This window comes from Bombus pascuorum, chromosome 8, assembly GCF_905332965.1.
Source record: "Bombus pascuorum chromosome 8, iyBomPasc1.1, whole genome shotgun sequence".
In the NCBI taxonomy this organism is placed as follows: Eukaryota; Metazoa; Arthropoda; class Insecta; order Hymenoptera; family Apidae; genus Bombus; species Bombus pascuorum.
The window spans coordinates 8,217,005-8,238,114 of record NC_083495.1 but is presented as its reverse complement, the minus strand read 5'-3'; the positions used below and the strand labels follow the sequence as shown (position 1 = coordinate 8,238,114).

The window sequence follows — 21,110 nt, the reverse complement described above, 5'->3', positions numbered from 1 at the left end:
CGACATGCAAATAGGAGGTCAAAGTGTGTGTCAATTCGCTTCATGGACCTTGACGTGCAGGTGAAAAAGCGTACTTCGATTTTGTTTTAGGTAGATGTTTTCGCGCGACGATATGCTTATTTTAAACGAAAGCAGTCCCTTTGCAGAGGAAATTGCCGTTCGATTGACTCGAAAGTGGAAGGAGTATAAATAACGTAGTGAGTCATGTGATTGGAACGGGTGTGTTGTTAAGTTAAATATCTCTTGAGAATAAAAGAAACTGGAAATATATCGTATCCTCGGAATTTGAGAAAAACCGTGTGATAAAATTCGACGAAGTTAAATGTTAGAAAGTTTAGAGGAATCAACGAAACAAAATACATTCGAAACGATTTAATGATAGGACGAACGTAATTACCGGAGACAAATTTTATTTAATGAGCAAGTTACATCGAATTTATGTGTTAAATTTATGTATTCGAAATATGTACATTATGTATATATTTATATAAAATTAATGTAAGTTACTCGTTATTCGAATTTTTGGGAGATTTTAAGCTTCGATATTATCTAGTTTATCGCTTATTGTGCAGAATATTTTGTGCATAAAATAAGAACGATTCGTGTTTCTACTAACAGTAATAAATACTTTGATATATTACAAATCAATCAATTTAACAACATTCTCGATCACCGTAATGTCCGAATATTAATAACAGTCATTACATACTATAACGTACAGTTGCTAGAGCAAATTATACAGATTCCAGAACTAATTAAATTCATTCAAGCATACCGTATTGCATGAAATTTCCTGGTAAAATTTCTCAAATGCACTTCCCACCGGATTTTCCTCTTTTCGATGTAAAAGACACCAAGAATAAAGGAATAAAATGTGCAAGGAAATTTCCAGTATATCCTTCTAGAAACCGTTTAAGCATTGGTTTCTTTCTTTTCGTTTTCGATGAAGCTGACTTTGTACGAAGTCCGGGTGAATCGTAACGGGTTTTTAAAGTGGCAAGGGCAACTTGCAAATGTGTCGAAGCTCACACGAAATCTAGAGTCATGATCAGTGAAATTAATTCGTGCTGCTCTTTGAATAAGACCGTTCTGCATGAAAATTCAGTACATACGAAGTAAACGCGATTACTCGAGAAAGTTCAGTTCATGGGTTTACGAAAAGCCAGCGTATCTTATGAATATTCAGGGGGAATGCGAGTCTCGGCCGAGTCGCGTTTGAGGTGTACAAATAGCCGGCAAACCTATCCGACAACTCGTTCCCTTGTCGTCATTAAGTTCACCATAGTGTCCGTTCCTTGACAACTCTTTATGCACTCCTTTTTCGCTTATACTACTCGCCAATACTCGTTGCGTTCTGCACTTTTGCGTTTCCCTTACTAAGCGTGCGTCTATCGTGTAAATAATTCTTCCTTTTAATCTATTCGTTTCTTTGGAGTATGCAACACGATATTGTCAGGAACTTGTAACCCTTTTAGAACCAAATTTATTTTGCATCGAGGAAATAAGAAGTTTTTTCTATCGGTCGATAGGTTCATAAAAACTGTGATCCTTGTGAATGTTTGTCGTTTTCCAGGAAGGCAAAAAAACACTGTAGCATGTTTAATAGTTATATAACTAGTTGAATTTAAATAACCTTAATTTCTGTTCCAGATGTACATCTCAATTATGTAAACCACTTTTTTGTGATATCAATTTCATCATATTGCGAGATTCCCTTTTGAATACTAGAATGCGCTGTTATTTAAAACATTGAAAAATTTAACAAAGGCCGCTTTTACTGTGAGCTCCCCCTCAATTGTTAATAACAGGTACACAATTTGTTTAATATATTTACAAAGAAGACATAACGCGCTAAAATTTTACATCGATCTTATGGAGAACCTATATATTGTTAATATCGTTAAAGCACAATGTTTAAGGCAGAATTATCGTTAAATTCAGTAGTCTGTTGGATTTGTTGATTATATGTTTTGATTCAATAAATACAATTTTTATTTGCACAATTTGTTTCGTAAGTTAACAAGTTATAGATCTAGAAATTGAAGTATACGATTTTGTATAAACTTTCACTACCCGCATATCCATAGGTATATGAACGCATGTGCATATCTATATCCACTATTTATTACTTTGTCATAAATACAACAAGTGATTGCTACGAATTTAACTTGCGTCAAATCGTGTTAAAGTTACAAACGTTAATGAATCCGTACAAGGGAAAACGAGTCTCATTAAGCAATGTCGGTAAATTCATTCACTGAATCATCAAGTGGTAAACTTTTCAAACCTTGGACGGATCATTTAATTTCGTATTGAGGCGAAAGCGTTGCTCCTCGTGATTTCATTTGCAGTTCGTTGGAATTCGTGATTAATATCGGAGGGGAAATTTACTATTGGCAATTCTAAGGGTCTCTGATGAAATTTATACGCAAAAGTCATTCTATGGTCATTCTGATTCATCATTAATACAATTTTAGCATCTTTTATGTATTAACGCTAAAGCTACCAAGATACGATCGAAATGACAAATTCGAAATTTTTCATAGAAATTTTACCGCGGTGAATTTCCCATAATTTGAACATTTCTTTGCAAAATACATGGATGGTAAGCGTATTTTATAAATATAAAATATACTTTTAATTTTTATTTCTTTCGTAAAAGTTTCAGTATTTCAGTCATCGGTAATTTCACTGTCGATGTAAAAATAGTAAAATATATATCTTAGTAAATTACAAATAATGATCCTTGCTTTATTTAATTGTTGATATTTCTAATCTTCAACAATTTCATATTCATATATTAAAAAGTTTTTACTTTATTTTCTTTGCTACAAGTTTCATATCTTACTGATCAGTAATTCTAATGTAAAATCTGTAGACAATTAAACGCATATCGTATGGCTATACACGTAATAAGCGTTCATTCCTTCAAGGCAAAAAATAAAGCAAAATTCTATCGCCGCGGGTTGTTCCAAGCGCAACAGAATTCAAGAAAAAAAGAACGCTAAAAGCTGGGTTATTGATTGCTGGCTCGGGGTATAACGATTCACGCCTTTGCACCCTTTGAATATTTTTATTTTGGATTCGACCGACGTCACGAGTAATTGTACCTATAATACATACTTTCGCAGAGGCTCCGATGCGCTTTTATCGAACAACCGAATGTCGATAATGCGCCGGTATATATCAATTTTGCCGTGGCTCAGGAAGAAAAGAGGAAAACGGTAATAAGATCAAGAGACTGTTGAATGCCGTGCATTAAATATTCATTAAACTCGTGCGAGAACCTTGGCAGGATTATTTATCGAAAGTATTTCTTGTCTTTCCGCCATTTATTTTTCACGATATCTGAATATTGTTCTGTAAAATCAATGTTGTTTCGAGAAGATAATTTCGTGGAATTGTCAAATCTTGGTTCGATCTAAGTTCGAAAGTTTAACATTAATTTTTAAAATTTGTAAAGTATATTCGTTATTGTAGGCGGTTTATGTATAATGATTTGTAATAATATGAGAGATGAGAAGAAACGGAGATCAATGTGCAAGAGAAAATTCTGATTCTCATAAACTACGAAAATTGGAATTCAGTCGAACATTTGTCTAAATTAAGTTTTAATAAACCGAAGGAAATATTCACAAAAATCCAAAATTTTCATTTCCTAAAATTCAAAAGTATTTATCTCGCGATGAAATTGATTTCAACGGTATAGCAGAACTCACAAAATAAGCTACCAATTATTAATTACGATAACGACATCCTATCGCGACAAAGATAGAAATTGGACATTTAATAAATTTTAATCGCCTTGTCTATTATATTTTAACATAAATCGTATAATTAACAAGAAAATAAGCCTCGCAGCTATTACAGCCAGTAATATCTAATTAATTCTCCTTTCCATCGACTTTAATTTCACTCCTGTTGCGAAATGCATCGAAAGAAACACGACACCGTTCATTTTTCTAACCTTGGGCGTGGTTATTGCGAAAGTTTTCTAACAATAATAATAATCCATATATTTCGTTGTACTTGAAAGCCCTGTCAATTTTCGTTTGGATCAGATACGACCAGGCACAGAAAATTACAGGCCCAATGGTGCTATTGCGCGTCCTATTACCGACTGAATCGTTTTAATTGGACGCCACACAGAATTTTCATTTACATGCGAGCATCGCGGGAAAATATACGACTCTTGACTTTTTAGCTTTCATACGGCCAAGGTATTTGAGAGCTACTTACTGTTTAAATCGGTGAACACGCCGGGAGCGTGATGTTAAAGCTGTTTAAGTGCAAATTTTCCTGCTAAGAGAAGTCAAATTATCTCCTATTATACTTTCTATATTGCGTACTGTATTTTAACTTATCTGTAATGTTCGAGTCTATTTTGAGGCATATTATTAGACGATTTCATGATTGTTGTTTTACAAAACTTGTAGGTCAGTTGTGTATATTAACTGAGATAATTTACTACTGAAGACCATAATACTGTTTGTAAACATCATTTAGAAAAGAAATTCCTCAGTTGTAATTCATGTGTATAAACATCCTTCGACTTTATACTTCATTTTTATATTTACAATTGATTAGACATTTCATAAGATATGATATTCTTCTTTTTAAATATAAATAATATTGTAAATATTCAATGGACAAATTAAATGATACGATGTACGAATTTGTTACAGTTAAGAATTAAATAATTAGTAAATCTCTCTCGAAGATAACTATCAGAAATTAGATATAGTGACAAAGTTCCAAATTAGAATATTCCACATTTTCATAAAAGAAGAAACATTACGAATATTATTAATTTTTAGTCAAATTTATAATGTACACACTTTTAGAGGAAAAAAGATATAGATTAAATTTGTTAACATAAATTTCCTTAATATTTTTATGGCGATATAATTTCAGACTTTAATGGTTCATCTTTCTTTCGTGGACTGAAATTTAATAAAGACGGTGACACATGGTATGCGTTATAAAGAACTTTTAACGACCACGGAGGCGGATCTGTCATTTAATTAAAGTTTCGATTGCTACAACCTGGTCCCTTTGCTCTTTATAAATTCAACGCGTTTCTTTGTCCTCGTATACCTGAGCCACTCGGATAACGGCTTACAGTTTGTCTCAATAGCAACGATAACAGTGTTGTTTCTGAAATTTATAAACGTGTGCAAATTATTGTTGAATGTTCGAAAATTGCAGTTTACCCGCGATGTAATATATTTTACGACGAGCTCGTGGTTTAAAAAAATATTTCATTTTGTAATATGGAAAATACACATAACGATAATAACGATAGCAATATACCATTGCAATCGTTCGTATAATAATAATAAATAATTGTAACAATCACGTCGTAATATTAAAATCAAATATCAACGTTTTATTTCCTTTTTGCTCTCTGTTCGAGATTTTATAAAGGTAGAACACGTTAAGTGTTTCATTGCGAGGACACTCGAATACCATAAAAATAATATTTGACTGTAAATCATTTAAAATTAGAATCCAGATCAGTTCGACGATCGTTTTCTTGATATTATTATGCTCCTTTCTACCTCGTGCAGTTAATTCGGTACGATATAATAAATTCAATATCGCGATCGAGAATATTGTTGTTATTAATTACTGATAGATAGCGAACTGGTTTTATTATGCGGACGTAAGTAGTTTTATCACTGATAGGAAATGATTAATGATTTGCGACTGAAAGTACCTGCTTCCTATCCTAGTATCGCTATTTTAAATTAGCAACAAGATTAAACATGTTGATATTTTTCAAATAAACTAGATATTAACTGTTTTTAACAATATGATTCTACTCTGCATTTTATTTTATGAGTATCGTCACAGGACTATCATCACTTTTTTAAATTCAATATTTTAATAAATATATTCATAAAGTTTGTACAATATAAAAATATAACATATATGTATATGCATGTGTATAGAAAAACGTTAACATAGGCTGGAAAATATAGAACAAATGGTTATAACTTAACGAAATATTTGAATTTCTTAAATAGTTATTTACAGAGACTTCTACGTAAATATAATTTTCTTTCTTCTTCTAAAAAGTAAAACCCTGTAGTTTTATTAGTACAGTTTTAGTGCACATTTCAATAAAAATTCATACGTACAATAATTTATCGTCGAATATCTTTCTCAAAGTTTGGTAGTAAATATTAAGTTTGCCGTTACTGTCATTGTACCTAATGAATTAATCCACTTCGATATGCTTTTTGTTTATCGGAGTAATTATAATCTGGATCTTAAAAGAACGTACGTAAAGGCCATTAACAACCAACAAACCAATAATCACGTACAAAGATCTTAAATAAATCTTTCAACGTTTGCACAGGCGATCTGCATGCGGAAAAGTGACATCTTCCTTAGCTACCGAAGGAACACCGCTAAATACCATGTTTCGTGCGTGTTTGCATCATTAAGCCCGCTGATTTATGCCAGTTGAACAAAGGCGCGCTTATTCGCGTCACGAGCCAAATCGCATTCAATTGCAGGTGCACGCTCGGACCACGAACCGAATACGACACGGTGACCAATAATTGGCTCCCGATTATGATATATGGGAGAAAATAATTCGAGTGCGGTTCGACCGGTTACAGTGCACTGCAGTACCATGATTCACTCTTGACTCAAGGGAGCGAACCACCGGCATAATTGTAGTCTCTGTTAGCATTATCATCGAAGCCCCGAAGATAACGCGCAATCAAGCTGAAATTCTTGTTATTTACACTCGCCATGTCGTAAGTAATGTGAACGATACGGTGAATCTGTAAGTGCAGACTGTTTCGATGCATCAACGACGAATGGCGCTTGATTCGAGTCATAGTACGAGCATCATGCAATTTGCCGCGATTGTGATGTTAGGCTGATTTGAGGCTGCGCAACTCTTTCGCGAGAATTAATGACGACACTCGTAAGATCGTGAATTTGGCGAAGTTACTGCCCCAAGGTTGTAATGATCAAACTTATTCCGTGAATAATGTGGTTAAAATAATCTTTGCAATTCTGTCTCGCTTCTCGGCATACCCTTCTGCTCTTGTATTATATTTCCATCACACATATTCGCGTCTGTATTCATACGAAAAATATATACAGTTGCTCACATACAGTAAGTATCCCAACATTCGTACAAATCTTTTATAAATATATGTATTATGCTTGTTACGCTATCGTAGAATTAAAGCAATATAACAAACATAAATAAGTACATATAATCAGATCTTTGTAGCAACAAGAGCGTTAATAGTATCAGAAATACACGCTTGTTAATAATTCTAAGAACAAACAACAAATCCGATATCAGGCGCTTCAGCTGATTTGGTAATTTCAGTATTAAACATAATGCTTCGGAAAATTAAAATACAAACGTAACAATACAGTGCAAAAAGAATAATAATACAACAGAGAATATTTACTAAAGCAAAACACTGTAAATGCCTTCTTTCCCAAACCGCGAATATTAAAAGTGATATCAAACTTTTGAGCAGTGATGTAGCTTCTTTCACTACAAAAATACATTTTCCACAACGTGTATTTAAAAAAATACAACGTTCATTTTAGCATTTAGGCGCTCTGCTCGTGTAATAAAACGCTTATTTAAAACACTATTCGCTGGAATCCTGCATTTAAAATGCCGCATAAATGACAAGCTTTTAAATCAGTTAGAAGAATCACAAGCAATTTACTGCTTTCTGCTTTAAATACCCTCTTTTATTCTCATAATACGCAATTAATTGCAGAATGGAATACCAAATATTAGAATGAGACCCTACTTTGAAAGAAACGAAGAGATCTACGTCGAAAAAGATCATAAAACAGGTAGAAATAGCTATTCTATTTCTCCAGTAGACGACACCTACTGCCAAAACGTGTCCCTAAATCGCATATCACGAGCCCTTAAATTTATTTCATTTTTTTAATACGACCACAAGGTGGTATTCATTAGTTTCATGACTTGCCGTTTCATCGAAGAAATATACGCTAAATATATGACAGTACGGACGAAAAGTTGGCTGGTATAATAATTTTCTTTTCATTATGTGTCTTCCCCGTCTATTTTATGTGACATTTTAATTTCGCATATCATGTGTAACGGTTGTAAAACGCTCGCTGAACTTGGTAATCGAAATTTGTGTCGAACACTCGAATAGCGTGGTAATCGAGATTTGAATTAACGAAACGTGCAACCGGATTAAATATCGACGGTCACGGAACTTTCTGCATGCTCCAGTCCGTGTAGCCCTTGATAAACCAGCGGACGAGTCAATTAAAGTAATTGCATGAATATACAACTCGGCCGTTTATCAGCTTTTCATCTTGTTATTTTCGTTTTTTGTAACGGCCATAGATTTAATATTGATAGCTATTGCTAAATTAGTAGTTTGTTAAAAAATATGATTAATTACTTTCGATAGGTATTATTTAATGAACGATATTATTTACAAATTCTTACTATAACTGAGAAATTTTGAAGAAACAAAAATTGGTAAAAGGCATGGATATAATTAGTTACGCGACAAAGCTATTTTTGAAAGACGAAAATCTCAAGTTTCCGATGGTCAATGATTGAATTAAGAAACAGGACATTTTTGTCTAATTAAGGTAACTAACGCTTTCAATATAACGCTTCGTTATATTGAACATGAGAATCAAAATCGAATACTTTCATGAACGTTATATGATAATTTTAATTTAATTTCATTTATTTTTAATTTATTCCTAATCTTTCATTATTTCCCGCGAGTACCTTTCCTCTGTTTACACTTATGCACCGTGGTAAAACCGGTAATCAATAGTCAGGCGCAATTTGAAGCGCCAATCTCTCTCAGCAAAGTGTCGTTCCCTTACGGTGAATAGGAGAACTTCATTCACAACTCCGATCAGACTATGTAACTATGTATTTACATTCATCCATTTTGCAATAGTCTTCGTCAAAAAAATTTTAATATCAGTCATTTTTCAAGAAGAACATTTTGAATTGAATCAAAATAAACACTTTTCTCGAAAACCAAACTTATCAATATTTCTATTAAATATTTTAATTTTAGTACTATCTACGATATGTTTAAATATTAAGAAAAATATATATTTTATGTAATTATATATATTATATTATTATTTAATATTATATATGTAATTATAAAAAATAATGCAATAACTACATATTTTCTTATTTCATTAATTATTTCTTCATTATTATCGCCGTGTTTACTCAAAATTATTTAACCATTTCTTCAGTCAGTTAGTACATAGTAGTTAAAAATATTTAATCCTTAAAAATGTTATTATTTAGTTATCTCCTTAAAAAGTGTCACACTTTAGAAAAGTTTTGATACAATTGAATATAAATAACCTCAATACTACGTACGACTTCTATTTCGATTAGTTAGTTAGTATATAGTTCATCATTTAACAAATATCTGATTCTTAAAAATTACATTATTTAGTTATTTATTTAAAAAATGGCACTTTTTAAAGAAATGTCGATAGAATTAAATATTGAATAACCTTAATAACACACGCGACTTGTATGTCCAAAACTCTACTATATTTTAATTATCTATCGCGATTATAAAATCGGAGGTAGCCGTAACAAAAGAAAGCAACTTACTAAGTCAGTAATGTCGATTATACGAGAGATAAGAAGGCTGGTAAAACGTTTGTAGAATAAAAGAAGGAAAGTGAACACTTTTGTTTCAGTAGCATGAATACCGGCATTAATATCAAATTATGTCGTACGTAACAGCGTTGCGTAAACGAAATGAGCCTAACGTCCCTTCGATGGACGAGCATTGAACTCTCTTGCTACTACTCAATTGTAACGATAACTTCGTCCACTTTGAACGCCCTGTTTATCATTCCACGGCTATAAATTCCGGAGCACTGTCTTTTCGTACTTTCACTGCAAACCGCGTCCAGGCGTCTTCGTGACGTACCTATACATTACGATCACGATCGCTCGACAATGTTAAATCGTAAATCGTGCGATGACTCGAATGCCTTATTCGAAGTATTTGAAATATTGGAAAATTAGTTTAAAAGAGATAAATGCCACAAATGTAGGAAAGACTGTGAAATAAATGGAAAATTCTCTTGGAATGACAGTGGAGGTATATGTAGTTAAAGGATATTTGATGGTGAAAGGAATAACTAAATGGTAAATCATGGAAAAAAGGAAAGGTTGACGTGGAAAATAAGGTGTAGATATTAGTAGGATGAATAAAGACGCTATTTTTTATTATAATTCAATTTTAGTAATAACTTTAATTAATAAAGTTTAATAAAATTGTGTTATGGAAATTCGTAGACCATAATATGTTAGTTTCGTCCCGTTTTTTTAAATGTAGTATGTTAACGATAAAAATAAAGGTATTTAATTTTAATATTATCTTTTTTGAACCTGCAAGATCAAGACTTTATAAATGTTTATAAATTACTGAAATGCAATATACATATATGAAGCAAACAATTATAAGGATGTAATTACCAATATCAATTTTTCACATAAACACCACACATGGATTTTTAGATCATCGTATAAACAATTATACACTAAATGATTTGTTTTAGTATTTTTTATATTATGCTTAATTTTGTATTATTTTAGCACCATTACATAATACTGAATTCTGTACATATTGCCACTTCTGCAATTCTTATATTTGTCACAATAAAAACTGACAAGTGTAAGTGGATTATAAACACAAAGAATATTACATAAGAAGAGGGTGTCGTTTAAAAAAAGGTATTTCTGAGCGTGAAAGGTATTTCTACAGAAATTGATTCTCACGGGCACTTGGATTGCAATAGCCAAAGGAGTGTAAGTGTATAGGTATATTTCACTCTGTTCAGTCTTATAATGCTCTTAATACAGCCACGATAAATGTCAAGATGTTCTCTTGTATGATCGGGAACGTTCTCGGTTAGCCGATCATTTTGTGTATTTTGTGTAATTACGACAGTAACACTTCCCTTTCCATTTATTTCGAACAAGATAACAAAACATAAAGACGGGTAGTCTAATGGGAGTATTATTATACAAATTTTATTTCATTATCAGAGAATGGCTGAGAATGCTGCTAAATATATATTCACAATAGAAAATATTAAATATGTAAAATTAAAATAATAATAAAATACGTAAAATAAACGTATAAATATATTTGTTTGTTTATATATGTATTACTATTATAAAAGGTAATATATTTATTAATACTATAATACATATTAGAATAACAATTTCTTTTTCTAAGATATTTCTTTATATTTAATATTTTGTCTTGCTATGATAATTAACACTAATTAACTTGTAGAGACGTTTGCAAAGAAACGATTATAAGAAATGGAATTAGACTTCAGGTTTACTATACAGATACGAATATAAGAGATAAATAATTTATTTTTGCAGAGATCACATGTAACGTCCTTGTAAAAAGTATGTATGTATTTTCCAGAAGATCACCTTGCAGAATCCTGTTTGTATAAAACGAATAAGCGGATATTCGGACGAACATATTTAGTCAAGAGCTTTCGCTTGAATGCACTTACAGGCATCATTACAGGTCTGTCAGTCAAGAAAGTAAATTTTCAACATTAACTTATCCCACTTACATAAAAAGTCCACGGAATCTCTCAATTTACCAAATAACTAACATTAAAAGAACATAAATTTCTTTCAAATAATTATAGCCGATACTGTATATAAATAAACAAGTATTTAAACATGTAAAATTAAAAACTCTCTAAAACATGAATCTACTGTAAAAAACATTTTGATATTGCATCTACAGAATCTTATAATTCTCAAATTTACAAAAGCAATCCAATGGATTCAAATCCCCTCTAAATTCTCCTTCAAATTAGTCAAATTACTTGAATTCAAACGACTTGATGTCGAAAGATTTGACTGTACGGAAATAAGAACTTCGAAAAATATATTCAAGGTCAAGAAAAGAACAAATTCGCGTTGGTAAAGTAATTCGACTATTCTGAACTAAACTAGAATAATATAGCAAACAGCAAAAGATCAACACTATAAAACGTGCAATTCATTTCCTCTCGATCAATTCTCCATGCCACGTTCTCAACCAACATCACGCAAACAGCGATCGAATTACAATTCACACGTGGTAGTGCGAAAGTTTGTTCTTTTTCCGAAACATCGATTCTGGCAGTGGTCCCAATCGTCGAGCTCTGTCCGGAACGACTCGATGGTATCGCGGTTTCCCTGTGATCGGGTTTATGCAACGAGGATCACGGACCGAAAACCCTGGAGACGCGTCACGCTCGACGGTGAATGAAAATTGGCGTGTTAGAAAATTTTCAAAGTCGTGCTACGGTGCGGTGAACTCTGGTACTTAGATCGCGACGAGGTTGAGGCGGTGGTCGGGCCCATGGGCGGGCCCCGCCGCTCCCGAAGGGGACCTATATAAGTTGACTCGCGGTCGGTATAACACGATCCTATAACACAATCGCGTCTGCCTCATCAGCGACGAAACATGCGTCTTCCCGTGAGTATTCCTCGCTTTTCCTCCTTCATCGATCAGTGTCTCATATTCACGGTGCTTCATTGTTTATTGGGAATGACCGACTCGTTTTAATCGTATGATAATTAGATATGAGAATCGATTTTATATTTGGAATAGTGTCTTTTATTTAGTTGTAATTAATTTGAGTCTTGGGACAGTGTGTCGAGTTTAATGTTCGATTGTATTAGTGTCTAAATGGGTTTCCTTCCTTATCGATTAGTGTTTCATTGCCACGGTGTTTCATTGTTTCTCGGATAAACTAAACTGTTATAGTCATATGGGAATTGGGCATAAACCGGTTTGTTATTGGGGCTAGTGTTTTTTTAGTTGTAATTAATCGAAGGAATCAAACCAGTGTTTCGAGTTATTCGACTGTATTGGTATCTAGACTAAACGGATGATGGTTATTTGTGGCATGTACGTTTCTTTTCGTTTTTTAATTTCGTAACATTTTTTCGTAAAGTGATCAGATAGTTGCTTCGCAAAGTTTTCAAATCCTTCCTTTCGGTTTTTGTAAACTTAGGTCTTATTTTTATTTACTGGTAGGATGCGTGGTATGTAGTGAATGGTAAGCTTGCGATGCACTTTTCATTTAATCGATGATTTTTTCATTAGGAAGAGCACTTCTTGTGATGTTATTTTGCATTAACTGTGTCATCGTGTTAGACTTAGTTCCACAAATTATTTTGTTACCTTGTTCATGGCTTGATGGCTCATTTAAACACGTCCACTTTCGCTTTTTGTTATAATGAGGAGTAATAAGCATAGCTATTTTTATATAATCGTAAAATAATAACAAGGAAAAGTTGTAGAGTATTGTGAGTAAAATTAGCAGCTAGTAAAACCTAATTTCACCCCTTTTGTAATTTCAGGATTATAGACTTCGACATATATGTACATAAAAAAATAAAATTACAAGGATATCGATGCAAGATGTAGTGTAGATAATATAAATTCATATATATTGCAGGAAATATATGTTTAACGAATAAAATATTTGGTTTCACTTTGAGGAAATTTTCTTCACATAAGTATTTTTCAAATCTTTCTGAAAATCCAATTAGTTTTCTTAAAATATTATTAGAACTTGAACCAAACGCGTAATTTTTAACACTAAATTTTTCTTGTTTTGAATTACTGGTATTTGTTACTTTGGAATTTGTTATTCGCGGTTCGAATTTTCACTGATGAGACTACAAAGATAAAATATCTAGGTTAACGGAGCGTGATTTATGCCTTTCCCTTTCTAACGCTTTAACAAAGGTGCTTTAACAAACATACCTTGTTACTTTTACTTTCCCGATTTAGTATTTACCTTATAAGGTACGAATGCCTCCTGTGCTTTGAAGAAACTGAACACATCTCCAATATAGAGTTTAATATCAATTTCTTTCTCATTGAGTCAAGTAATTCTTATGATTCTGTCGTTATAGAAATATAAATTTCCATTGTTTATCGAATCAAAAACTAATCAATATTAATTAACATATATAAGATAAAAGTATTGGATAACGCAGAGTACTGTAAATTATAATAGAATGACCTTTCCTTTGCAAAATAAATTGTAGAAATAAATTGTAAAGGCAAATAAAAGTAGAAGTTCATTTAAACTACGCAATCTTGGCCGTTTTCCATTGTGCACGAGGTTATTGGAAAGTGATCCGCGAATGCCAGTGATTTTATGCAAACTTGTGTCACCAGGTGCTGTCTCTCTTGTTCTGCATCGGCCTTGCGCTCGCCCAGCACAATCAATACCCCGTGACCACGCCGGTGCCCATTTTAAAGCAGATAAATAAGTGAGTACTGTTTCGTTATCACGACATAGATTTAAGCCGACTAGAAGCAACGCTATATCGAATGTATCTTTCACCCCTTTCCTTTATCAGAGACAATTTATCTCTTGACTCGAACTGCCGATTAAAACTGTGCGATCAAGGTTTAAGAAAGGACTAAAACCTCAGACGGTGTGTAGCAAGTTACATTGAACGTGAAACTGAAACTTTAACCAAGAAGGAAGTTTAATATTCTTAAGTTAATTATGCTTTTTACCATTAGTAGCCAAGAATAATGAAATGCTATGTATTGCAAAATGTTAGTTAACATCTTGTGAAGAGTGGAAAAATATTGTAAAAAATGTAGATTCCATTATATAGTCTATTATATAATATCTATTATATAATATTATAGTCCATTATATAATCTAAATTTATTAATCTTAATTTCTTCAAAGTTACGTCATTGTAACATTTTCGCACGTGACAATGTTTGTGCAATGTATGACAATCTAGATAAATATATTGTGAAGCAATACAATGTGCATACTGTTAAAGGCTCATGCATCCCTCAAGTTAGGCGTTTCTTCGAAGAGTTTCGTAAAAATATTCGTTTATCCGTAGTTTCAAGGGCAAATTCACATTTCCATGCAATGCTGCAATAGATAGGTTATTGCTACACAAGTATTGCCACACTAGTCTACTTCCGCGCGTTTTTGTAACTTTTCTTTGAACGCGATTCGAGCGTGACTGATACAAGGGATAACAAAACTCAATGAAACTATATGGTTGAGTATTACAGAATAGTATTGTACAACATTTCATAATAGGCTACATATAAAACATGCTATTGTATTTGAAATAAATAAATGCAGGATCTCTTACATCTATCGAATATTAAACTCAAATACTAATTAAGAATGTAACACGAAGATAAGTATAATTCCTATTTCGAAAATATTTTACGAAGATTAAAATAACTTCTGTCTTTAAAATATCTCCCAACATCTGTGCACAATCCAAAAATTCAAATAATTAAAAATTCCGCGTAACTCAATATTCAAGAAAATATTTTCAAAAAAATCTACAAGTACTAATTAATTCAATAATGATCAGACATAACGAGGACGGTAGCTACAGTTATGGATACGAGGCAGCGGATGGTTCTTACAAGATCGAATCGAAATATCCAACTGGAGAAGTATATGGAAAATACGGATTCGTCGATGATACGGGGAATATTCGAGAAGTGGAATATGGAGCGTCCAGACGCGGATTCGAGCCAGCAGGTTCTGGTATAAACGTACCACCGCCAACCTTGACTGGTAACAGTATCGCAAATCCAAATCAACCCGAGGACGATGGCCAATATAGAGAGGATCCCTCCGTTTATTACACGGATCCTCGATATACAAACGGAGAACGATATGAAGCTCGTCAACCTTTGGTCCAGAATCAACCGCGACCAATTCCGGCACCGATCTATAATCCACCCAGGTAAAAAATTAATTATTCAAACAAAAAACCCTGCCTGATCCAAACCAAAGAAATTAACTATTCTGATCGAAAGTCAGTTTCTTTATCCTTGCGAAATATAGACACAACGATCGCATTTTTGTCGTTCTATTTTAACGTATAACTAAACTACAAACTTTAAAGACTCAAGAACCTTTTAATTATTAACGAAAATTTGCTCTATTCGATCAATCTTCAATCTAAATGAATCTAATCAATAATCAATATCAATGATAGGTTATTCACTGTAACAATTTAGCTTAAAGTAATGAAATATTATTCGTGTATCCGAATTTATATTCATAGCCACATCCGGTATTGCGAAGGAAAAAACTCTGTTCGCTACAAACTACGATTTTTACCAACGACATTGTTCATTTTAAACCTTCGAAGAGAAATTTCCGTGGACAAAGAACACGTATCTACAACGAACCCTGTAAATGTCACGTGAATATCAGTCGAAAGCGCAGTGAACGTGACTTGCACAACTGACAGCTACTCTTGACTTACAATTAGACTTGCGGGGCTAAACAATGAAATTAACCAACAGAATTTGTTCCCCGACTTTCCAGGTATCCTACGCAAGTGCAATATCAACCGAAGCCACAATATCAACCGAAGCCACAATATCAACCGGAATATCGACCGCAATATCAACCACAATATCAGGCCCAACAACAGCGACCCGCGTATCCAGCCACGCCGACTCAAAGCGGAATTCAAGGTCGTCCGGCACCCGTCGATCCCAATGCCGGGTTAGCCTCTTACTCGGTTACTTACAGGCGATAGGGATCCTTCGATCACGTTAGCATGTGTAAATATTGCGTTATTCGTAGCAATTTCCGGGACGTGTTGCAGAGATTGTAGTTTGGGCCAGTTCGTTTATTTTTATTCGATTCCCAAACCATTAATTTTAGGCTGATTTTCTGATAATTACGCTGTTACGTTTCTTTTCTTGGTGAATGTTAATATTTGAAGGACAAATATTTCTTTTATTTATTAATATGTCGATAGGAAGTTTAAAAACGTACATCTTGCAAGTTAGACGACATACTCATGATTTGTTTTTTTTTTTATTTGTTAATGTAATTTTTATACATATAGCTATTGTTTCTTAAAAACGTACTTTTCAACCTACGTACATATTAATAATATATTCTTATTAGTCGATGACATCTAAAAACTATAAAGATCGGGATACTCTTTTGTACGAACTATGAGAAAGTTAAAGTTTCTTCCTGTAATTGTTTAAATAATATTTACGTATATAAGCGGCATCTAAAATATTCATCTCACGCAAAACAATATCTGTTTAGTTCCGTTCTTTTTTTACTCCTTTTAATAAGAGCAACAGTATGAAACAATAATCCATTACAATAACAAACATTGTATTAAACTTCAATTTCTCGTCCTTCAAATGTTAACTAAACAGAAGTATCTCCATGGTGTAATTTATCTTCTATCGTCTCATAGAACATTTCGATATTCTTCTACATCTACGTTTTATCTTTCGAAAATTTCCTAGAAATCTCTTCTGCAGAATGTTGATATAAATCAACTGAGCTTTCGTATTGATAATAATTTGTAGAGCTGCTATAAATCACCCATATCTTAATATGGCATCGAACGCATCAATATTCAAGATAACAATCTACAGAACACAGAATACTATGTTCAGGAAGACATTCTGCCACTTAATATTCTACATGATTCTCACTCTTACTTATCTTCCAAACTCTTGGTAATACTCCAACATGTCCAGTTAGACTCTGAAAGTAGTTCCTTTGTAAAATTCTACCTCCTCCTCACTTTTCTACCTCTTCTCTTACCAGTTCTTTTTACTTGTTCTGTCTACCTCTTCGTTCTTACTTCTATGACTCATTGTCGGTTATTTACATTTCCTGTTATTTAGCCGTTTTTTCTGTGTCACCTAAACGCTCAAGGCATCATGTTTCACGATTATATTGTCCACTTCGCGTATATCATTTGGCAATAGGAAAGAAATCTTGATTTATGTACGGTCGTATCTGTATCTACAATTTAATCGTCTAACTCTCATAGCACAGATTATGGTACAAGATAAAATGTTGGAAATTTTGTTAATTTCATCGGTATGAAAGTTGATCATATAACGCTTAAGGATATCGTTTCATTTTTTAGTTCAATTTCTAATTTTTCATTTACTAAGTTGATCACTGTGACTTCCCACTTCCTCCATTTATCATACGAGTGACAAACGAAGGTCTATAAATCCATACTTATTGATTTCTTAATTTTTATGTCATAATATTGATAGTATATTTAATCTTAAAATTATTGAAATAGATATTATACTATAACTATATACGATACTAAAATGCATTAGAGCCTATAAAATATCAATTTGTTTATACCACCTATAGCATAAATAAAAAAATGTATCCTAGTAGATGCTTATGAGAATTGGAGGATTAAAAGATACGCAATATTCCGAGAGAAAAATCGAGAAAGAACGGAATGTCGAGGAACAAGCCTCGTTCTTCCGCCTCACCTTCGAACAGGATGAACAATTCGTGAGTTATGCGAAATGGAATCCTGATCATAATTCCCGTCAATGTTAATCATCTTGTCGCGTGGAATTACGAATGCAACCATGGCTGAACTTGACACGTTGGTAAAAAAATTCGCGAGGTTGGCATAACTACGTGTGGCCTTCCGATGCTATCGATCGAACGATGCAAGCAAACGACTCGTTCAACGTCCAACGTAGGCGGCGATCCACCTTCGTGTGTCGCGATTATGCCCGCGAGATTTCTCTGTGGTGAACAATCGACGACGAGACATTTGCATTTTACCCGACTGGTTATCTTTTCTGTGAAATTCATGGTAGTCGTAAATGCATTGTATTGACCAATTAATCGTCCTCGAATGTGTATACAGAAATCGGTAGACATGCAGAATGCAGCATAGATAATGTAATAATAATAGAGTAGACGTTGGACGTTTATAGTAGTTAGGAATTTCGAAACGTTTTGAATAGTTGTTTATAAGTTGATGGAAGAAAGTGCATGTATTTGTATGTTAGGGATACTAATATTATTTCGTGTATCAATTTCATTCATTGTTTTATGATAACTTAATGTATTGTGTAATAAAAAACTTTTGCAAAATTGTTGTGCATTTTAATAAGATTTTTTAATGGGAAATGTTGAATATGCAGATAGTTTATAGGTTTGCACGTGGCAATAAATCTGATGCAGCTCTGTATGTAAAATATATGAGATAATATTCTATAATCTCCATATGTTTTATTAACGAGAATCTATAATCATATAGTTCATTTTTATTTTATTTCTATGAAATTTATATTATATCATGTGGGAATAAAAGGGTAATACAATTTGTTGTCTGTTATCCCCTACTTTTGATACTGTTTATTCTTATCTTAGTTATTGCGTTAAATATTTTATTCTCGTTCGTGTTTTCATCATAAAAGTATTTCAAACATGTTTATAAAGTGCTGAAATAACATTAAGTTTTCTTATTAAATTACCATTTGTTCTTTTTTTAATTTATATATACCTATATCGTCATTATTTTTGCGGTTGCAATTGGTAAAAATAAAATGAAAAATATATGAACGCACTTTACAAATAATTCATGAATCAAATTGCAATGGACTTTTTCTCAACAAGGAGCCACTTTTCTCTTTAAAATAGGTGCTTATAATAATTACTTACTTTCTTCCAAAATATTATGAGAAAGACCAAAACTTTCCAATTCAACAAAAGAAGCTTTCCATAATTTGATACCTTTTGTTATTGCGTCTCGAGTAACGAAAACTGAACATGTTTTGGTAATAGCAGCCGTATTTCCAAAACGACCGACCTTGCGCTCTTGTACTTTAGTACTTTAGCTTCATACAGCAAACAGATAGCTGTGCCGATGCACATACCAAGGAAGTGTTTTGTGCCAAGGAAGGTTGTCGCCACGCCCAGGAATTTCATCCACGCTTCTCGAGCATCGGACACATCGTGTAATTATCCGGAGCACCTGTAGGTGAACCTCTCCTGCTACGTTCTCCAGCGAATTTTTATTTCCTCCTGCTGTTTAAAAATCAAGGAGGACAACCACTCGCGACGTACTGTCGTTCGAAGGCATTCGAACTGACTGTCGTGAGTTGCAATTTCGACGTACAAAGAAAGGCATAAGAATTCTAAAGAAAATCGGTACGATGTGCAAACATAAAAATCTGAACTCACTATGAACTCTGAATTCACAACTCTATAGTTGGCTATTCTAATACAAATATGCCATACTAGGACGATTGGAACAATATTGAAATGTTAAATATCGTATCGTATCGTATAGAGATAATATTCGGTTGTTTAAACCTACGTCAAACACGTCGCTGTATTTTTCATGGTTGTTCCATTTGTATAAATGTCGTATACTTCTTGTGCTCTATTGAACTTTTCTGAACTCTGTCGAAACGAAATATTAGTTAATGCCCGATCAACTGAACCTTTGCAGGTTGGGTTCATTTCAAAACGTGAGTTCTTATTGTGTAAACGAAAAATGAAAGGCAGTGGGAAAAATTGGTGAGATTCTATTATACGAACTTCAATTACATAAATTTTTTGCCCCTCGACAAATTTAGGTATATGGAATTCTATTGTATTTCAAGACTTCAAGCAGGATGTTTTCTATATTCGACTACGTTATTCAACGTCAAAATCATTGCAACCCTTCCGGCAGATACAACAGTTACGAGATAATTTTCGATCGTTTTCCTCGCAGAAATCGGTTGACGATCGCCATAGGCGCACAGTTTCACCGCCTTCGGAAGTAGGGCTCGTCGTTGACGATGGTCAGTGATCGTTTACTACCGCTTCATGTCGCGAGCTTTACCGCTTCGTGGTTGTCGCAACGCTCTTCTACATAATCGACGTTGATCTATAATCGCTGGCTGCGGTCGTTATGAGAGAGTTATGAAATTGTAAAGAGCACCGTTCGAATATGAAATTCGAGGCTGTCTAACTTTCTTTTCCTTCCACTTTGTTCCGCGCTCGTCGAATGCCTTCCAAGTTTCTCCTCGACATCTGAATCCGTACGCGTTCTAACGTTTACTTGTGATGCGCCAATTACTTTCTCAAAAAACGTCCGGTATGGCAAAAGTCAATATCTTTTCAGACCGAGAAAAGTTCGTCGTACGATGGTACGCATTTTGTTAATGTTTCTTAACTGCATGTGAAAGCAACTTTTCTGTTTCACCGCTTTCTTCCCA

At 33.4% G+C, this 21,110-nt stretch overlaps 1 protein-coding gene across 1 annotated transcript; it reads left to right on the top strand.

Moving 5' to 3' along the window:
• Window positions 1–12,428: 12,428 nt before the first annotated feature.
• LOC132909480 (adhesive plaque matrix protein) lies at window positions 12,429–18,994 on the top strand. Its single transcript, XM_060964336.1, has 4 exons — window positions 12,429–12,539; window positions 14,259–14,353; window positions 15,446–15,826; window positions 16,417–18,994. Exons 1-4 carry the CDS (start codon window positions 12,528–12,530, stop codon window positions 16,631–16,633), a joined length of 705 nt encoding a protein of 234 aa, XP_060820319.1. The 5' UTR covers window positions 12,429–12,527; the 3' UTR covers window positions 16,634–18,994.
• Window positions 18,995–21,110: the final 2,116 nt, after the last annotated feature.